General features: G+C 42.1%; 2 protein-coding genes and 1 long non-coding RNA gene across 4 annotated transcripts; all 3 read right to left on the bottom strand.

The window, feature by feature from the left end:
- Positions 1–324: 324 nt before the first annotated feature.
- On the bottom strand, positions 325–5,109 carry LOC109112567. Its single transcript, XR_006153416.1, has 3 exons — positions 4,951–5,109; positions 1,560–1,615; positions 325–783 (listed from the first exon to the last, which is right to left on the bottom strand). It is a non-coding gene; the product is annotated as an uncharacterized LOC109112567 (long non-coding RNA).
- Positions 5,110–5,936: 827 nt separating this feature from the next.
- LOC122135207 lies at positions 5,937–8,541 on the bottom strand. The gene is made up of 3 exons (XM_042713960.1): positions 8,291–8,541; positions 7,762–7,969; positions 5,937–6,920 (listed from the first exon to the last, which is right to left on the bottom strand). Exons 2-3 carry the CDS (start codon positions 7,961–7,963, stop codon positions 6,679–6,681), a joined length of 444 nt encoding a protein of 147 aa, XP_042569894.1. The 5' UTR covers positions 7,964–7,969; positions 8,291–8,541; the 3' UTR covers positions 5,937–6,678.
- A 316-nt stretch (positions 8,542–8,857) lies between these two features.
- Positions 8,858–14,971, bottom strand: LOC109076747 (protein ANTAGONIST OF LIKE HETEROCHROMATIN PROTEIN 1-like). 2 transcript variants are annotated; one of them, XM_019125450.2, is made up of 3 exons: positions 14,600–14,971; positions 11,969–14,310; positions 8,858–9,315 (listed from the first exon to the last, which is right to left on the bottom strand). In XM_019125450.2, exons 1-2 carry the CDS (start codon positions 14,762–14,764, stop codon positions 13,165–13,167), a joined length of 1,311 nt encoding a protein of 436 aa, XP_018980995.2. In that variant the 5' UTR covers positions 14,765–14,971; the 3' UTR covers positions 8,858–9,315; positions 11,969–13,164. The 2 variants fall into 2 exon arrangements, 1 of the variants encoding a protein (XP_018980995.2); XR_006153414.1 differs by lacking the exons at positions 11,969–14,310; positions 14,600–14,971 and adding an exon at positions 10,924–11,243.
- Between the last annotated feature and the right edge of the window lie 3,908 nt (positions 14,972–18,879).

Below are 18,879 nucleotides of genomic sequence, written 5' to 3'. Positions count from 1 at the left end.
TTCATCATTGAATTCAGTGATGTCATCATGCAGCTCATTTCAGTTTAAATGGTATCTGTGCAATAATTTGCAATCAAGTCAACGTTCGTGCCTTTATCACCAGCAGGGTGGACTATTGTAATGGTCTCCTCACCGGCCTTCCCAAGAAGACCATTAGACAGCTGCAGCTCATCCAGAACACTGCTGCCAGGATTCTGACTAGAACCAGAAAATCTGAGCATATCACACCAGTCCTCAGGTCCTTACACTAATTCATTTCATACCTAATTCATTTTAAACCTTTTAAATCAATTTTTAAATAATTTTCAAAGTTATTAAATTCCTTGTTTTATTGTTGTTATTTTTTTATTTTATTATTTTCTTTTCTTTTATGTAAACCACTTTGAATTACCATTGTGTATGAAATGTGCTATATAAATAAACTTGCCTTGCCTAAATCAGGTCTGTAGAGCTGAGGGTGTGACCTATGCAATCGTTTGGGATAATGTTCAGTTTCATCATGCTCAAATGGTTCAAGCATGATTTCAGGCCCATCCACAATTTCTCACCCTGTATTTACCTCCATACTCCCCTTTTCTTAACCCCACTGAGGAGTTTTTCTCCACATGGAGGTGGAAGGTCTACGATAGGCACCCTCATGAACAAGACACTTTTCTCCAGGCCATGGATGATGCATGCAATGACTTCACAGCAGATCAGTGTCAGGCCTGGATTCACCATCCCAAAAGTTTCTTTCCAAGATGCTGAACCAATGAAATCATTCATTGTGATGTAGATGAGAACCTGTGGCCAAATCCACAAGACTGGGTTGATGGAAACATAGATGCATCTTTATTTGACCCTCTAACTCTAGCACTCTCTATTCTAATTCTATTCTAATTCTATTCTAAAAAAAAAAAAAAGATTGGCACTCTATTCATTTGCTGCTTGTTTCTTTAAAAAAAACAAGCTTCTTTTTGTATTCCATCTGTTTTCTTTTCATTTATTATACAATTAACAAAGCAAAAAGACCTCTAACACTAGCTTGCTCTATTCTTTTTCTATTCTACCTGTTTTCTTTTTATTATATTATTTAAAAAAAACCTTGCTATGTGTACTGCGTTGAGCTAACTGAGACTTGTTATAGCACTTGTATATCATTGCTCTTTTGTTGGTTTTGCTTCCATTATCCTCAATTGTAAGTCGCTTTGGATAAAAGGGTCTGCTAAATGAATAAATGTAAATGCATGGTGCAGTGTGGAACACTTCAGTTTACAGTACTGTATTGTTGTTGTTGTTTTTTTTTAGCTGTTTTTTTTTCCTTTGTAAAACCTATGTTGTGGTTTTATTTCATCAGATGAACCAATGCTTCTGCAACTATGAGGGTTCTTTAAAGATATGAATGCAATATGCAAAGTTCTGAACATGGGAGAGCCTGTTTCAAACAATGACTGTTTTAATTTTTGTGTCTAGAGTTTTGAAAAATGACATGAAATTTCTGTTATTAGTGCAAAAATGATTGTTAAAAAAAACTGTAATATATTTGTATTTGTGTGTGTGTGTGTGTGTGTGTGTGTTACCTGTCATGTAACCAGTAGATCCACATTCATTTCTCTCTCCATCCACAACAAAATCTCTGAAAAATCAGAACGAGAATCCATAAATCATGTGTTCATTCACACACACATTACTGAACTGCTTTTGTTGCTGTGTAATCCAGCATGACCGGATGAACTGTTCACTGGAATGACATCTTTATATATATATACACACACACATATATATATACTGACATTTAATGTCTTTTATTTCACTTAAAATCAGTCCACATCACAATCAGACAAAGATTAATTAACTGTAATTAAAGAGCAAAGACACACCACATTTGGACATTAATTAAAGCTCTAGACGGCACATTTATCGCGTTTATGTAAACTTACATTTACATTACATTTACATTTATGCATTTAGCAGATGCTTTTATCCAAAGCGACTTACAGTGCATTCAGGCTATACATTTTTTTTAACCTAATTTAGGGTTAGGTAACTAACTAACCAACCCTAACCCTAACTTATAAAAAGCCCTGAATGTTCTTACAGTGACACTGGAATCTAAAATCTGAGCTAATCTTGTCAAAGTAAAAAAAAAAAAAATTATATAATATAAACGCGTCTAAAATATTCCACAACATGCAGAAGATGAGCGTCACATCAGCTGTGAGCGTGACCTTTCATGTCAATAAAGCCCCTTTCACACTGCGATTCCGGAAAATACACAGGTAATGTGTCCCGGCAATCGTTCCCGGGTCGCTAGATTTTGCCCCTTTCACACTGCCAGTGATTACCCAGAATATGTGCGTGCGTTCACACACAACCCATAAAGGTCCCGTGAAGACACGTGATATCAGGGTGTGACGTGTAATGTACGAGTCGAAAACGCTAGGCACGTTAACTTTAGGCTTGTTTGAGATGCGCCTTGCCTCGCCTTAAATGTAGGCGGCTGCAGTAAGGGGAGGGGTCAAAAAAGACCTTTGAAGTCGGACACTTCCTGAATCTCTCTGTTTTGTCGCCTGCGAACGTCAGCAATGGAGGAGATCGCATTCGCGTTTTTTTTTTATCGCAGACGCAGTGGATGTAGCCTAATCGAAATACCACTGTTTTGTCATCATTACATTTACATTTAATCATTTAGCAGACGCTTTTATCCAAAGCGACTTACAAATGAGAACAGTAGAAACAATCAGATCAACAAGAGAACAACAACGGTATACAAGTGCTATGACAAGTCTCAGTTAGTCTAGTACAGAACACGTAGCCAGGTTTTTTTTTAAATAATATAATAAATAAAAAGAAAACAGGTAGAATAGAAAAAGAATAGAGCAAGCTAGTGTTAGAGGTCTTTTTGCTTTGTTAATTGTATAATAAATAAAAAGAAAACAGATGGAATACAAACAGAAGCTTGTTTTTTTTTTTAAAGAAACAAGCAGCAAATGAATAGAGTGCCAATCTTTTTTTTTTTTAAATGAATATGATGAAAAAGAAAAAGTAAGTACTAGTATTAGTTGGTTAAGTGCAGGCGAAAAAGGTGAGTCTTTAGATGTTTTTTGAAGATGAGTAAAGACTCAGCTGTTTGAATTGAGATCGGGAGGTCATTCCACCAGCTGGGAGCAGTCCAGGAAAAAGTCCGTGAGAGTGATTTTGAACCTCTTTGGTTCATGTGCATCAATTCCTTTGTTCTGCTGAACACAAAGGAGGAAATTTAGAAGAATGTTTGCAAAAAGCAGGTTTCTGCCACCTTTTCACGTCCATAGTATTTTTCCATAATATGCAAGTCAAAGCTGTTTTGTAGCAAACATTCTTCAGAATTTCTTCCCTTGTTTTAAGCCAGACCCTGACACTTCTCAGATGAAACCACACAAAGATGAGGCATAATGGCTAAACAGTCCATTTAGATATGTATGTGTGCATGTATATTTTTAATGAATTGATTTATTAATTCACACAAACATACAATAGAATAAAGTGAAAATTACAAGGAAGAATTCTAATTAAGAGAAAAATTTTATAAAATAAACGCATGTCCTAATTCTTAATTTATAGGCGTGTTTTGATTTTGTTTAGTTTGCATGTAAATATAAATAAATAAATGGGTAATCTAATTCTTAGAATTAAGAGAAAATGTATCAGTTGACATTCTCAGCCAATGAGCATGAAGCTGTGTCGTCACTCAGTCGTTTCCCATCATGCTTTAGAAGAGCGCAGTCAGTGGAGAGCAACTGTGCTCGACTGCTCAATCCGACACAACCGCCTCGCCGTCGCGAGAGTTTTTTGGCACACGTCAGCATGACATCAGAGCAAGGCGGACGTAACTCGGACACTTTTCTAACCGGCATGCATCTCGCGGTGATCGGTTCTGCGCAGAATTTGCTCATCTCAAACAAGCCTATTCACTTAAGCTGGCGAACGATCTCAGCTTCAGCGCGGATTAGTGAGGAACTAACCGATCTCTGCTTCATTACAGTCTGCACATATTTGTTTCGTCGCGAATGTTGATCTGCCTTCAAAACACGCTAAAAGAGTCGCGCGATAACGTGCGTCATCACTACGGCATTAGTTCTGGCTTTTGTTCACACAGCGCTCGTTCCGGGACTGAAACCGGCAATGTTACTATACCCGACACAGGATCAATCCCGGAACGTGTTTGCGTTCACACAGAAGGCGACCCTGCAATGTTCCGGCAATTTTCCGGGTCCAACGTGCAGTGTGAAAGGGGCTTAAATAATCCACTGTTAAATAATAAATCCAAAAATCATGATAAATACGCACACAATTGAGTCAGGTCCTTTAATTAGGAGACATCTGAGTAAATGAGGGCCTCATCTTCGACACACTGACCATCACACACACATCATGCGTCTCAAACCCACCGTCAGCACAAATAAACCTGACAGAATGGAGACGCTCCTTGTTCTCACATTTCTCTTAATAAAAAACACCTGCGTAATCTCACATGTCTCCTCTAACAGACGAATCTCAGGGTCTCAAACTGATCACGAGATCTCAGTCTGAAGTTCTGAACTCAAACATTTCTCCTCTAATGATCTGAGCTGCTTTATATCCTGGGTCACAAATACTGACAGAATCATCTGACATCTGAGAGAAGACATGGAGCTGTTAAAGCAGAGAGAAGGACAGAGACTGATCCTGTGTGATCAGGTTCACAGCACTGCTTATGAGATGAAGATGGAGGACTAGTGAACATCTGATGAACGGTGTAGCTTGACTGATCAGCTGATCGTGTTTCATATAAATACAGCTGCAGTCGTGCATTGATCTCCTCTCAACCCTCGTGAGAAACATGAATATTATGAACACAAGACTGATGCAGCTGTGAAGTGAAGGCCCGTGTGTGTGACGCTGATGAGCGGATTCATGTGAAATGAAGCCCGGATCGATCTCGGAGATCCTCACCGCTCGGCCGCAGCCCTGCTCGCGCTCTCCGCTCCGCTCCCGTTCATCATCGAACACCGGGACGCTCCATCGAGCAGCGCGCCGTTATTCCTCACAGACAGAAGCGACGCCGCCGCTAAAGATCCCGAAGGCGCCCGGTCCGGTTCGGTTCGGCTGTCCTACATTCACGGGCTCGTGTGAAGCTGCTTCTGGCCTCTTTCAGGCTACATCTGACCTACATCAGCAGAACCACATCGGAACATCGGCTGTAACGCGCATGCGTCGCTCCGCACTCATCAACATGACGTTTTCAATGCTTCAATTAGGAGCACAATAGAAATCTCGTTTACGTTTATTAACCGTCTGGATTTATAAAAGTAAGGATTATGGAGAACGCGGTCACAAACTTCTGTTCGCCGAAATAACTGAGTGAGTAGAACTAGAAACATTTATATTAATTTATGACATTAACATTTATATTAATAAGTGTGAATTTATTAAATAACGAAATATGTTAGTTACATACATCGCTGAATAACACGTAATGCTTCTTGAAATAATGTATGATGACAGTTTTAACTCATATTGGGAAGAAAGATGCGTTTGTACATCTGAATCTCTTTGAATTTTTATTTCTACTTCGTTAAATTTAGCCTTGAAGTACAATTCCTCATCCTATTTGGCTGCAAATTCGATTCAATGAATTTAAAAGACATTCATAATTAAGTTCGGACTATCAGCATGAATCAGTGGCTCTTCAGTGCCTGAACCTAAAACACTTGCACCACAATCACAATATTTTAAAATTAATTCCAAACACAATATTTTTTAGACCATTAAATATTTTGCAAACCAGTTTAAACGCACTAATATCTGATCGATAACACATTTATGTTGGAAGAGAGTCTTCTGAGTGAAAGCCTCACTTTTTTTCAAGTCACCTTTATTTCTCTAGTGTTGTGTCAGTGTTAAACAGGGAAAATAATGAATCGATACTGCAAGTGTTCAGTGGTAAACAGTGAATTTTTTGGTTAAAGTCAGTTCAGCATTGACTCAGTGATAATAGCATCGTCCAGCTCGGTTCAGTTCTCTTCAAGCAGTGTCTGTACAATATTGCGTGTGCTTAAATACATACTGATTTGAATAAAAGGCCTTTTTGAATTAATGTTTTGTTGTTTAAATCGTGTAGAATGATGGATGAGAGTCAGAAAGCTGTGCATTTTGCATTACACCTGATTTAAATCATCAACTCAATCCCTTGCGAAAATAAAGTATAGTTTTTCTATAAATAAAACCAAAACACCATGGTTACTATAGTTAAACCATAGTAACCACAAATTAGCCATGGTTTTGCTACACTATGGTTCAACCATGGTATTTGTTTTATAACTGTGGTTGTAAAAATAATAATCAATAAGGTTATTTTTTTCATAAGGAATGAGCTCAGCCATCAGAAAGGACAGACAAACTAAATGAGGGTCTTAGTGCAAATGATTGTGATGCAGTTCCAGCAGAGTCCAGCAGGCGTCTCCAGTCACACTGTAATAAGCTGAACATAAAGCATCAGTCCTTTGTACTGAAATATCAGTGAGTGTGTCAGTGCTGCAGATCTGTCTGTGAGTCTGACGGCTGTAAGCTGATTTCTGCTCTACCCTCGTCTTGTTTTGAAGACATATTAAGGTCTTCAGACTGACTAGAAACATCCACAGGCAAGCTGAGCTAAACTCTCCAGGTCTGGACTCCCCTGCTCTAGACGTTCTTGCCGAACACGACCCGCGGGCCGGTGCGCGGCGCTCTGGGCTCAGTCCCGTCAGAGATGATCCAGATGGCCGGGGTGTATCTGTTGCCCTCCATCACCACCCGGATCTCCTCTGCGCGGGCCATCTCCTCCAGCTCCGGGCTGGTCTCAGGACACCAGTCGGCCATGAATTTGTCTTTGGCCTCGCACAGATTGAGCCGCACCTCCTCCGGCTGCTGGCCGAACAGATAGTCTGCAGGGAGACGTGGAGAAGATGCTGGTTACAATCACAAACCTGAGCTCTTAATGACCGGCGATGGTGTGATGGAGTTAACCATCATTAACCTGATATTCCTGAACCACACAAGTCACATCAGATCAGATAACATCTTTGAAGATTTAAAAAAAAAAAAAATGATTCAAACTACAAGTATGGTGTAAACTAGATATTTACCAAAGTTATGTCTGTAACATAGTCAATACTTATTGAAAGCTCGATCAAACACTCATGCAACCTTATTTCTAAATGACAACCAGGGACGGCCCTAGCATTTTGGGGGCTCTAAGCAGATTTTCAAAAGGTAAAAAAAAGAAAAGGCTATAGTTCGGATGTAATCTCTGATGTCTTTGGTAGCGAGCAAATCACCTTGAAAGTAATTTGCGCTTCAAATAACGTTTGTGTCGATTACGTTGTTTCTCCACTAGGTGGCGACAAGTGTCTGTTAAAAAATGTTAAAAATGCCATTGATTCATTCATTCCAGAGATTCCAGACGCTGATTGATCCAGTAATGAATCAAGTGAAGTATTGATGAGTTAAAATTAATTAAATTATTTTTAAATAGCAGCAATTAGCCTAATATGTTTGTCACAGCCAGTAAATGACATGTTATTTTGTTTAATTTAGGATCGTGGGAGAACCGTGATCTTTGAGGAAAAAAAGAAAAAAAAATCCTGATTCTCAGTTTATCCAGAATCAGTTCAGCTCCTGCTGCTTGTAGGTGTCTTTAAATTTGGGGGACTAAACTTGCAGACTAAACTAGACTTGCAGAGCTAAACTCTTTAAACTAGTAGGTGAGGAGTGTAACCATCTCACCTGCCAAGTCGTGTATCAGGTCTTTGATGAGGTGGCCGATGATGGCGTAGAGCGTCATCACTATGATGATGGAGGCGAGGATGATGTAGAAGACGTGAATGGGCAGATGGATGGCGTCTCGAGCAGGTGGGATGTAATTCTTGAAGAAAACCTCCTCCTCACCAGATGGGGGCAGCAGAGGAGGCTCAAGCGGACCCGCCATCACACTCTTATCCAGGACACATTCTTACAGTTAACACTAATACAACAACAACTGACCCTAAGCTGACCCTGCTGCTGAACATCAATGAGCTGATCACAGCACAGATTACATGGCAGTCATAGTATATCTTGATAATTTTACAACACACAGTATTTCAATAAGCTCAAAACACTCACTGTGTTCTTCTTTTATAATGTCAATTTTTTACAGACATTTTCTTCAGCCCCTGTAAATGCTATTCTTTGCAAATAAACTCCTCAAACACACAAGCACACATCAAACGTGTCGTAAGGTTGTGCAAGTGTGGATCAGAAGCTCAGTACATACCGTCCAGATGAGAGTTTGTTCACAGGCCGTGATGAAGGTCAGATGTTATCCGTCTGGAGAAATCATAGAGTTAGACGTCCATGTCTTTCCCTTCCTCTCAAACTCCAGCAGTGAATGAAGAATAAAGTACGGAGACGCTGATGCACACGTGTGCGCCGCTGCGATTGGCCGAGACGCTCAAGGTCACAGGCTTTATCAGCAGATATTATCCAGCTTTCAGACGGCTTACAGACTGGTTATGGTTAATCATAACTGAGAGAACAGGTTCACACAGTACTTAACTTTATTAATAAAAGATAAAACCTCATGAACGATGTTCTAATGCAACAATTTATTTCTCTCTGAACAGCAGATCGATTAAACCATTACAAGATAAAAATAATGAAACTAGGCAAGCTTTAGTTTAGCACGACATATTTCATTGTTTTGATTTTGGGCTCTTGACAGGCCTCATGCGTTTCATGTGGTGTTTTAGAGCTGAACATCTCACATGTTTCTGTGCTTATTGACCCAGACAGGCATTAGAATAATCTAGAATCATGAAGATGAATCAGACACAACAAGCTGTTGGTTCCTAATGAGGAGAGACTTTAATTCTGTATCACACTTGCATCATTTATGCCTTCTGTTATATGTATATATACAGTGCCAGAATTCATTTTAATGGCATCACAGAAGCAGCAGTTACAATGATGACATCACAACGATCACATGACCACGTCCTCTTTCCATACTGAAAGACTGCTATCTATCCTTCACTGTTCTACAGCAGCTAATAGAGCATCTGGTATGTTAAAAACATGTTAAAAACGAAGTGAAAACTTAAGCCAGAATGGTGACAGCTGGCACAGACTGTGTGTAGACTCATAGTGAAGTGATGTAATGAAGGCCGGACCCTGTGTGATAGTGTTCGGTGGTGATGAATCCCGGCAGCAGACCGGCTCGCTCTTCCTCCATCAGAACCCTCTCCTCTTCACCGCCGCGCTCAGCATCACCAGCTTCAGGTTTAGGGCCAAAGACCCAGTCTGAGGAGAGACGACGAAACCATTCAGTTCATACGCAGAGGAACAGACACCAACACACGCTGCTTATATTACGAGACACTTACTGCCTTATTCAAGCTATCAGCATCTGTGTTCACTGGGAGTCAAACAAAGTGTTGCTCTACCAGGAATATATAGATAAGATAAATATCAATCATTTAAAACATCAACAATTTTCTTTGTTGCCACGTTCATCTAAATGCATGAGTGAATAGATGATTCTGTTCTAAATGAACAGGAAATCCAAACTTGGAACTCAGAGCATTTGCACAGTAAAGAAAGCGCTTTCCTCTCACTTTATAGACGTGATCTTACACATGTAAGAGCAGTGCGTTTCCTTCTTGAGCACCAGTGAAAGTTTGCAGCTTTCGTAATAGTTGCATTTGAGTCCCTTAATCATCCTCAGTTTGAAAAGAAGGATCTCAAAATCACTGTTGTGAAGAACTCAAATGTGCAGAAGATGCTGGGAAAGCAAAGAATGCGCAGGTCAGGAGGATTTTCCTGGAGAACAGCAGTCTAACTGATCAGAACAACATCACCAACAGGAAGATAACATCTCAACAGCATCATCCACATCAGTTCAGTTATTAGTGCACCCTTGTGTCAATATCTAGAGGTGAAAGAGCTTCATCAGGACAGGGCTACATAAAAACAATGTTTTATTTTTACCTGGCAGAACCGTCCATTTAAACGAGCCACTTTGAGCACAGACTGACAGTCAAAAAGAAGGTGATGCACATCTGAACCCAAATGAAATAGTATCACAACAGACACCCAACAAAACAAAGGCTCACATGAGAAAGCAGCAGAAACACGACACTGAAGACAACACGCCACCGAACACAGCTCGTCGGGTACCTGCCAGGTCATGGATCAGGTCATGGATCAGGTGACCCACTATCGCATATGTGGCCACAACCACCAGCACCAGTCCCACGGTGATGTACAGCACATGCGGCGGCACAGAGATGGAGTCACGCGCAGGAGGCCTGTACTCCACGAACTGAGACGCGTCTGACGCGTGAGACTGCAGCAAACGCTGAGACCCTGCGGCCCACCAGAGCCTCTCTTCTGCAGAACCAGACGAGGAGGACAGCAGAGAGTCCATGCCGACTGACAGCGTCCGGATTTGACTGAATTCTTAGCATTTAACCAACAAATCTGCTGTTCAGAAAATGAGAACGAGAGAGAGAGAGACATACAGGACAGCGCACGTCATTACAGCTCACTATATAAAGTAATAAAGAAGGTAAAGAAGATTGTAAAGTTTTCTAATAACAAACAATATCTGCCTGGATTAAAGGGGAATGATTGAGTCACAGAGAATGAGAAGATTAAGCCTGTTTTAATCAAATCCTGAATCCAGCAGCATGTCCAGCAGACAGAATATTCCCAAGATTATAAGAACAAAGTCCAGAGATTCCCGTATAATCCACCAAAGGAGAGATAAATGGGAAGGAAGAAGGATTCATTCCAGATGAACGAGCAAAATCAGACCTGAAGCACCGCTTCACCCGAAAGACTTGACATATTGTCAGTTTCACACACCGACAGATTTATAAAAACCTGGAACTCAAACACAGTTCTTACCTTGACACTTAATTTCTAAGACTAAACTCCTCATGCTACCGAGCCGTGCTGCTCTGTCTACTCCGAACACACTTCATCTGGGTTTTCTGAATTTAACCTCATCAGCTCATATAAGAGAAATGTCCACTCCACGATTGTGATGGAGGTGTTGAACACGACGATCAAAATCAGGAGCCAGTGCAACATGCTGGTGTTCTGACATGCAGCAGTGGAGTGTCTCTGCGTGAGATATCGTCCTGCTGTAATCCACTGATCGCACTTGAAAACGCTGTCATATGCATCTCCTAAACTAATCCAACTGTTTATCTAATAAGCCTTCTGCTCAGATCCCATACTGCCCTGCTTACAAGCCCCCCCCCCCCCCCTCCCGGATGCTACCCCCAGCACCTCACAGTCTCTTCTGAAGAGCTGAATCAGGTGTTAGATGCAGGACACACAACCGTCTGAGAACAGAATCACACATGGGATGCTTTACATGCTTCATCAGTAATTTCATTTCTTCTCTCAGGTGAAATAAAAGGACATGACCAGCAACTCTTTCTTAAGAAACAGCGCCATTTGTGACTCCGTGTCAAACATTATTTGACTCTTTTTAGATGAAAAGAAATGCATTTATGTTTTCATTAGATCATCAGACAAGTAGCATGTCTCCATTAATATAAAAATGCTTTATGTATTTGAGAAAATACTTCAAGTAAGGTCTGACTGTAATAATGTGTCCGAAACCTCTCAGAGCCGTACCGTACCATGCAGTGGAAAAGCGCCAAGATACTCTGAATATAACCGCTGCACAAAACATGTTTCTAAGAGAAGGGTTTAAAATATTTTCCTGAGATAATAATGTAGCGCTCAAGGTTTAATAATGAAATATAAGAGTTTGAGAAAAGCCCACGAAGAAGCCATATTTGTTGACTATAGTGAAATGACTGAAAAAAGGCACCATGTCCTAAAAAAAAAAACAATAAATAATCTATTCATACAGTAATGATTGTTACTGTGAGGGAAAGTTGTAATACATTGAACCGTGAGACTGTTTTTCTCTTACCTGTAAATGAACAAGCGCTCCACGATTCCCAAATGGTGCTTTTGTTACAGAACAAACAGGACAAAAGAAAAAAAGGCTGACAGAAAACTTAAAAATGAAAGCGCTCTGTAGCTGCAGAGGGGAATCTCTATGAAGCTGTGTGAGATCTACATGCTGACAGACGTCTCTGCCTCTTTGAAGAAGACCTCAGACATCAAGAAGGTCCAGAAGATGATGCTCATGGACATGTTGATGAAGATCATGAGCGGATGCAACACGCTGCCAGCCGGCGGATAACCTTTCTCTGAACAGGAGCGTGTGAGCGAGCGTCAGTCTTCATCACGTCTCTCTCTCTGCAGAGACACAGATAATCCTTCTTCCTGACGGACAGAGTTTACACATTCAGTCACACACCATCACTAAAGCACAGGTCCTGTCTCTTTATAAACTTTGAATGACCCTTGACCCTCATACACCCATATTCCCTGATTTTATCTCAAGACAACAGGAGGAATAATCCTCATCTTAATCTTGTGCCAGATTTCACCTCTTATTCTTCATCTAAACCTCACAGAGACAGATGGCATGTTATGAGGAGCACTGTTACAGAGACTGTTCAGCCAGAAATTATTCTGTTATCGTTTAAGGCGCTCAAAACTGCATGATGCGAGGAAGATGATGTTCAGAAGAATGATGGAAAGCAAAACAGCAGTGCAGTCCACTGACTTTTATTGTACGGACAAAAACCAGACACGTACTGTACAAACATAACAGAATATGGGATGAGACACTTCGAATCTTGAATGTGGATGGATGATTATTAAAACACGGTTATACAGCATATAAAGCACTTAAAAGACTGTACAATGATGATTTTTACTGCAGGAATAAAGTCAGTTCTGCTCAGTTTCACACAGATCAGCTAGCTCCGTCATCCACTAACTCAGTCCTTTCTCCCGTCTCTCTGTCTGACGCTTTCATTTCAGCTCTTGGACTCGCCGCTGACGAGCTGAATCTGATTAAAGAGAGACTGGGCTCCAGGAACACAAACACACTGCTGACGGACTTCATCAGCACCACACTACACACATGACTGTGATGATCTGCATCTAACATTCAGACGTTTCTAAGAGTGCGTGAAGCGAACAGACGAGCCACTGTGTTAGACCTGAGATCAAGTCCAGCCAGAGCAGTTCTTCCTTCGACACGTGTCACGCTCAGCAGGCCAGCGTCCGCTGCTGCGTCTCCTGCTGCAGGAAGTACTGACAGAACAGCGCTCGGACTTCCTCTCCGTCGCGGTCGTCTGCGGCGGGTGACACCTCGTCTGCGGGCTGTGGACTCTCCTCGGTCCGCACGGCCTCCTCCCAGCGCTCCTCGAACTCGTCTCCGTGCACCTCGCACACGTTGTGCAGCACGCAGCAGGCCAGGATCATGGTGGGCACCACGTCCATGCGGCAGTCGTTCCTCTTCAGCAGACACTGCCAGCGCGCTCGGAGCCGCAGGAAGGCCTCGTCCACCACGCTCCGCGCCCGCTCCAGCTTACGGTTGAAGGCCCTCTGAGCGGCCGAGAGCTCGCTGGACTCCGGGAAGCTCTTCAGCAGCCAGCTCTTCAGCGGGTATCCGGCGTCTCCCAGCATCAGGAAGCCCAGCGGCCGGCCCATGAAGTCCTGCGGTGGCTCGTGCAGCAGGAAGCCGTCGCAGCCGCGCGCCCACAGCGTGGAGTTCTGCAGGATGGCCGAGTGCTCGGTGCTGCCCGGGAACCCAGCGCACACGTCCCAGAACTGCCCCAGCCCGTTCACCGCGCCCTGCGTGACCACCGACAGCCAGCCGCGGCTGTTCCAGTAGTTGTCGGTGTTGCTGGACGGTGCGATGATGGGCACGTGGAGGCTGCCGACGGCTCCCACGCAGTGAGGGAAGCCCCAGCGGGTGGAGAAGAGTCTCGCGGCGTCCTCCAGCTCCTGCTCGCTCGGGGGCCGCAGGTACAGCGGTCGCAGCAGCAGCACGATGGCGTGACACACGTCTCTCACACACTTGCAGACGGTGGAGCGTCCCACGCCGAACAGAGCGCTGATGGTGCGGTACTCCACGTTAGAGGCCAGACGCCACAGAGCCACGGCCACACGCTTCTCCAGCGGCAGCGCCGGACGCAGACGGGTGTCCTGACGGCTCAGCCGCGGCTTCAGCTTCCCACACAGCAGGAAGAACGTCTCTTTGGTCATGCGGAACTTCTCCAGCCAATCAGAGGGCTGGAACTCCCTCATGACCACACGCTCCCACCAATCGGTGCTCTCGATGCTGCTCCAGACCCGCGTGGGGCGTGCCGGCAGCTCACTGATTGGACGAGACGTCTGAGCGATCATCATCTGCGAGAGGAAAACAGCTCTGTTGGAGTCACCCGCACACTTTATGAATGTGGAGAATGTCTCATATTCAGATGATATGAAAAATTTAAAGTTGATGGAGCTTTTGCAGGCATGAGCATGATTTTGTTAAAAATAAATATAAATAAATATTTTTTAAAAAACTGAAGCTTGTAGGTGTCAGAAATAAATGTTATATAGACAATTTTGGTTTTCTAACTTGTTTTTATTCACTATTTTGAAATGAAAACACATTCACTGCAAGAAATATATTGTTGTTTATTACGCTCACCATGATCATCCTCTTGTGCCTCTGGTGAAAATACTGTCTGTGCGCGACGCGCCGCTGTACTTCGCGTCTGCGCTGCGCGTCTGCGCTGGTGACGTCACGCCGCCGCTTCAACAGCACGTAACTGAGCGTGAACATCAGCGAGCGCAGCGTCTCGTCGTTTGCCATGTTTCCGCCTTTATTTTCGGCTGGGAGCTCCGAGCGCCGCTGCAGAAGCGCGATCTGTTCCACGACGAGCCGCGATCGCTTTAGTTACTCCGCGCACATGAAGTTATTTCATCATTATTAGTCCAGGCTCTGCAGACGCGTTCCTCCTCACGCTTCTGCTGCAGCTGCTTCTCCGCTCGTGTGACGTCACGCTGCAGCGCCGCCTGCTGGCCTGAGTGACGTCATCACAATAATGTTTCACCGCTGCACTTATGAGATTTAAGATTTAAAGATGACAAACATTTTCATGAATCTAATTATCTTAACTAAGTTGTATATTAATTGTTGTAAACAAAGTTTGGTTTAACAAGAATAAGTTATATGTTTTTCTTTGGTCTCCCCTGGAATTTTTCTTCTGTCTTCTTATGTTGGATTTTTTAGTTTTAGATTGTGTTTTGTTTCTTGAATTAAAAAAAAATCAATATATTATATTATTAAAACAAAGAGTTTATTTATTTAATATTTTATGGTCTTTTGCAAAGGAAATATTTTTGGTGAAAGTAACAGTATAATTTGAATGTTAAAATAATAATTATAATTGAATAAATGTTCGTTTTATAATATGCTTATAATATAATAATGCTATTAATAATTCTAAGAGAGAGAAAAAACACTCGACCTGTTTCCTCTGTCGGAGCGGCTTCAAACACTCTCAACTAACAACAAACAAGCCGAACTGAGCGCAGTAATACTCTGTTTCTGGACGGGTACCATGGTAAAGTTGAAGCTTGAGCAGCATGTAAACAATAATCATCAGTACCACGGTATTATCGTCTGAGATCAGTGTGTTTGTGTTCATTTCAGTCTGATCTCCTTCAGCTGAGGATCTGCCAGAACTTTCTTCATTCATTAGTCTTATTCTGTGTAGTTAATAGTTGTATCATTATTCACTTACCTGCATGTCGTTCAAACCCGTAAAAGCTTCGTTCGTCTTCGGAAACAATGTAAGATATTTTGGATGAAAACCGGGAGGCCTGTGACTGTCCCATAGACTGCCAAATAAATAACAGTGTCAAGCTCCAGGAAAGGTATGAAAGTCGTCGTCAGAATACTCCATCTGCCATCAGACGTTCAGCCGTAACGTTATGAAGTGACGGTAACACTTTCTGTACACGAAGAAAACAAAAATAACGACTTTATTCAACAATTCCTCTCCTCTATTTACCTCCACATCAGCGTAGCAGCATTTTGTAGAATCTGAACTGAACGCAGGCGGCGTACACTCTTCTGTGTCAGCCGCGACACAAGGATACTTTTTTTATGTGTATTTATGCTTCGATTTGAAAGCAAACAGTGCATCGGCACAGCGTGGCTGACACAGAAGAGTGTACGCCGCCTGCGTTCAGTTCAGATTCTACAAAATGCTGCTACGCAGTCATTATTTTTGTTTTCTTTGTGTACAAAAAGTATTCTCGTTGCTTCATCGGGGCAGCTGTGGCCTAATGGTTAGAGAGTTGGACTTGTAACCCGAAGGTTGCAGGTTCGAGTCTCGGTGCTGGCAGGAGTTGTAGGTGGGAGGGAGTGAATGAACAGCACTCTCTTCCTCCCTCAATACTCATGACTGAAGTGTCCTTGAGCAAGGCACTGAACCCCAGTTGCTCCCCGGGCGCTGGATATATAGCTGCCCACTGCTCCGGGTGTGTGTTCACGGTGTGTTCACTTCTCACTGCTGTGTGTGTGCACTTGGATGGGTTAAATGCAGAGCACCAATTCTGAGTATGGGTTACCATACTTGGCAAATGTCACGACTATAACGTTACGGTTGAATCACTGATGGCAGATGGAGTATTCTGACGATGCTTTTCATACTTTCCTGGACCTTGACACTGATATTTATTTGGTTATTTATTTAGCCTCCCTGTTTTCATCCAAAATATCTGAAATTGTGTTCCGAAGACACAATTTGGGTTTGGAACGACATGCGGGTAAGTGATTAATGACGAAATTTTCATTTTGGGATGGAGTAACCCTTTAATATACAGAGTATAATCATCGTCACTTTAGTTTCACTCTCATCAGGACCGGCTCAAGCCTTTATGGGGCCCTAAGCAGAATTTATTTTGAAGGCCCCTCGGTTCCGCCAATACGACTAATTATTATCATTGCTTGATTATTCACACACTATAAATCTAACACAGCCATTATCAGTTTTATTTGTTGTAGCTGTGTTTCTGTGTTTCTTCACGCCTCACAGACTTGATAAATATATCTATAGAAAGCTTTAAATTACTACTTAATAACATGAACTTAATAAACAAAATATAACAAATCAAAAACAAAAACTCTTACATTATAATCGTAATCCGTAAAGATGCACTTCTCTCTAAAGGCGTGTCTAATGAGGAGATGGAGTCAGGATCTGCAATGACACAGACTTAGAAAACATGATTTATTAGTAAATAATTCAAATATGTTCTTACTGTTTCCCCCTGACACATTTATGGTAATTACTTTTGCCGATGCTTTGCGGCAAGCTTAAGCCTATTGCGTGTGTTCGACCGCAGAACTGTTCATCTGCGCTGATGGCACGCTCCATACATGCTGCTGCTGCGGGACACTGCACACCGCGAGCCGCTCATGACCGTCGCGGTAGCACAGACTCATGTTGTTTCCGCCAGCGCAGCAATTTTTTTCATCACAAATTGACGGATGTCTAAAATATAAAAATAATGAGAAGCCTTAAACAGGCCCAAGGCTCAGCCCGCGTCTGAACTATGAAGTGAAAATTGGCCTGAAGCCCAGCCCCGGGGCGTAAAAAAGTCGGCCTGGTCTGTAATGCAGGACTCTAGCACATTAACATATGGTGCTTTTCCACTGTGGGGTAGAGACACGCACACAGAATAAGTGCTCATTCTAGGCTTCTAAAGCCAGTTCTGTAATCAGTGGTAAATCTCCATCATGTGTGTGCTTTCACATGGAGCAGCATTTACTACACAGAGCCGTTGTTCACTGACAAGCTGCACAAAATATGATCGTGGTTTTGCACAGCTTTATCAAATGCGATTTATCATGCAGCCCTAGTTCTCAAATTGTTCATGTTAACAACGTCAACACTGCGTGTGTATTAGCATTACCTGTAGATTTCAGATTCTGTGCGATTTATCGTGCAGCCCTATTGGGAACAAAGTGTAACTATAATAATTTGCAAGGCTTGATGTGATCTGAGCCAACTTTGCTCTCCTTATATTTAATCACCATTGGTAGTCTAATTTATTGTAAACTTTGACTTTTAAACTTACTTTAAATGTAAACAATATCATTAAACTAATATTTTATTATAGAGCAGCAAACAGGAATTCTGCATGTGCATTTCTTAGCTTGAAAATCATACATTTAGTCGTTTTATTAAAAAATGAGACTACACTACTGATGCTATATTTGATCTTATCAGTATTTTCAGCTCAGAGATGAAATGATGATCGTTTTGATATGATATGAGGAGTCAATATCAGTTCTGAATCTCTTCACACGGATGCGATAATGAAAGTGACATAACAGGAACATCCAAGAAATCAATAAACTGGTCATCAGTCACATGAGCTCCCCATTTCCTCTGGTGCTGTTTGAAAACAGGAAGTGATGGAGGACAGAACAGGAAGTAGGATGTTAGGAGACTGTCATGACTGCCAAATATCTGCATGTGTCATTGGGGATTGTTTTATGTCACCACTGTGCTTTCTTGTTTTATAGATTATTATTATTATTATGGGTTCAAGTGTGTAGCGCTGAAAGAATATTGTAATTGTAAGAATTTTTAATATTGTTATTCTGCCGTAAATCTGATCGTGCAGACCAAACCGTAAGGCCAAGAGACTTGAAACTTGGCCGGATGGTAGAGCTCACTGTGGGGAGAGACTGGCCAGAAGGGGGCGCTACAGCGATTGAAAACGCGACAGCACTCATAACTCTGACCTTTGGTAAAATTGGCACTATAATAGTAATTAAGCTTAAAGACACTATTTTTCTTTGGTAAACTCCCTAAAATTGTGATTATAACCACTAGATGGCAGCAGAGGACCACTAATGCACTCATTCAACTCACTTTGGTTTCTTTTAGGGAAAAACAACCTTTTAAA

Source organism: Cyprinus carpio, chromosome A2, assembly GCF_018340385.1.
Source record: "Cyprinus carpio isolate SPL01 chromosome A2, ASM1834038v1, whole genome shotgun sequence".
In the NCBI taxonomy this organism is placed as follows: Eukaryota; Metazoa; Chordata; class Actinopteri; order Cypriniformes; family Cyprinidae; genus Cyprinus; species Cyprinus carpio.
The sequence above is the reverse complement of the archived record's forward strand: the minus strand, read 5'-3'. Positions and strand labels throughout refer to the sequence as shown.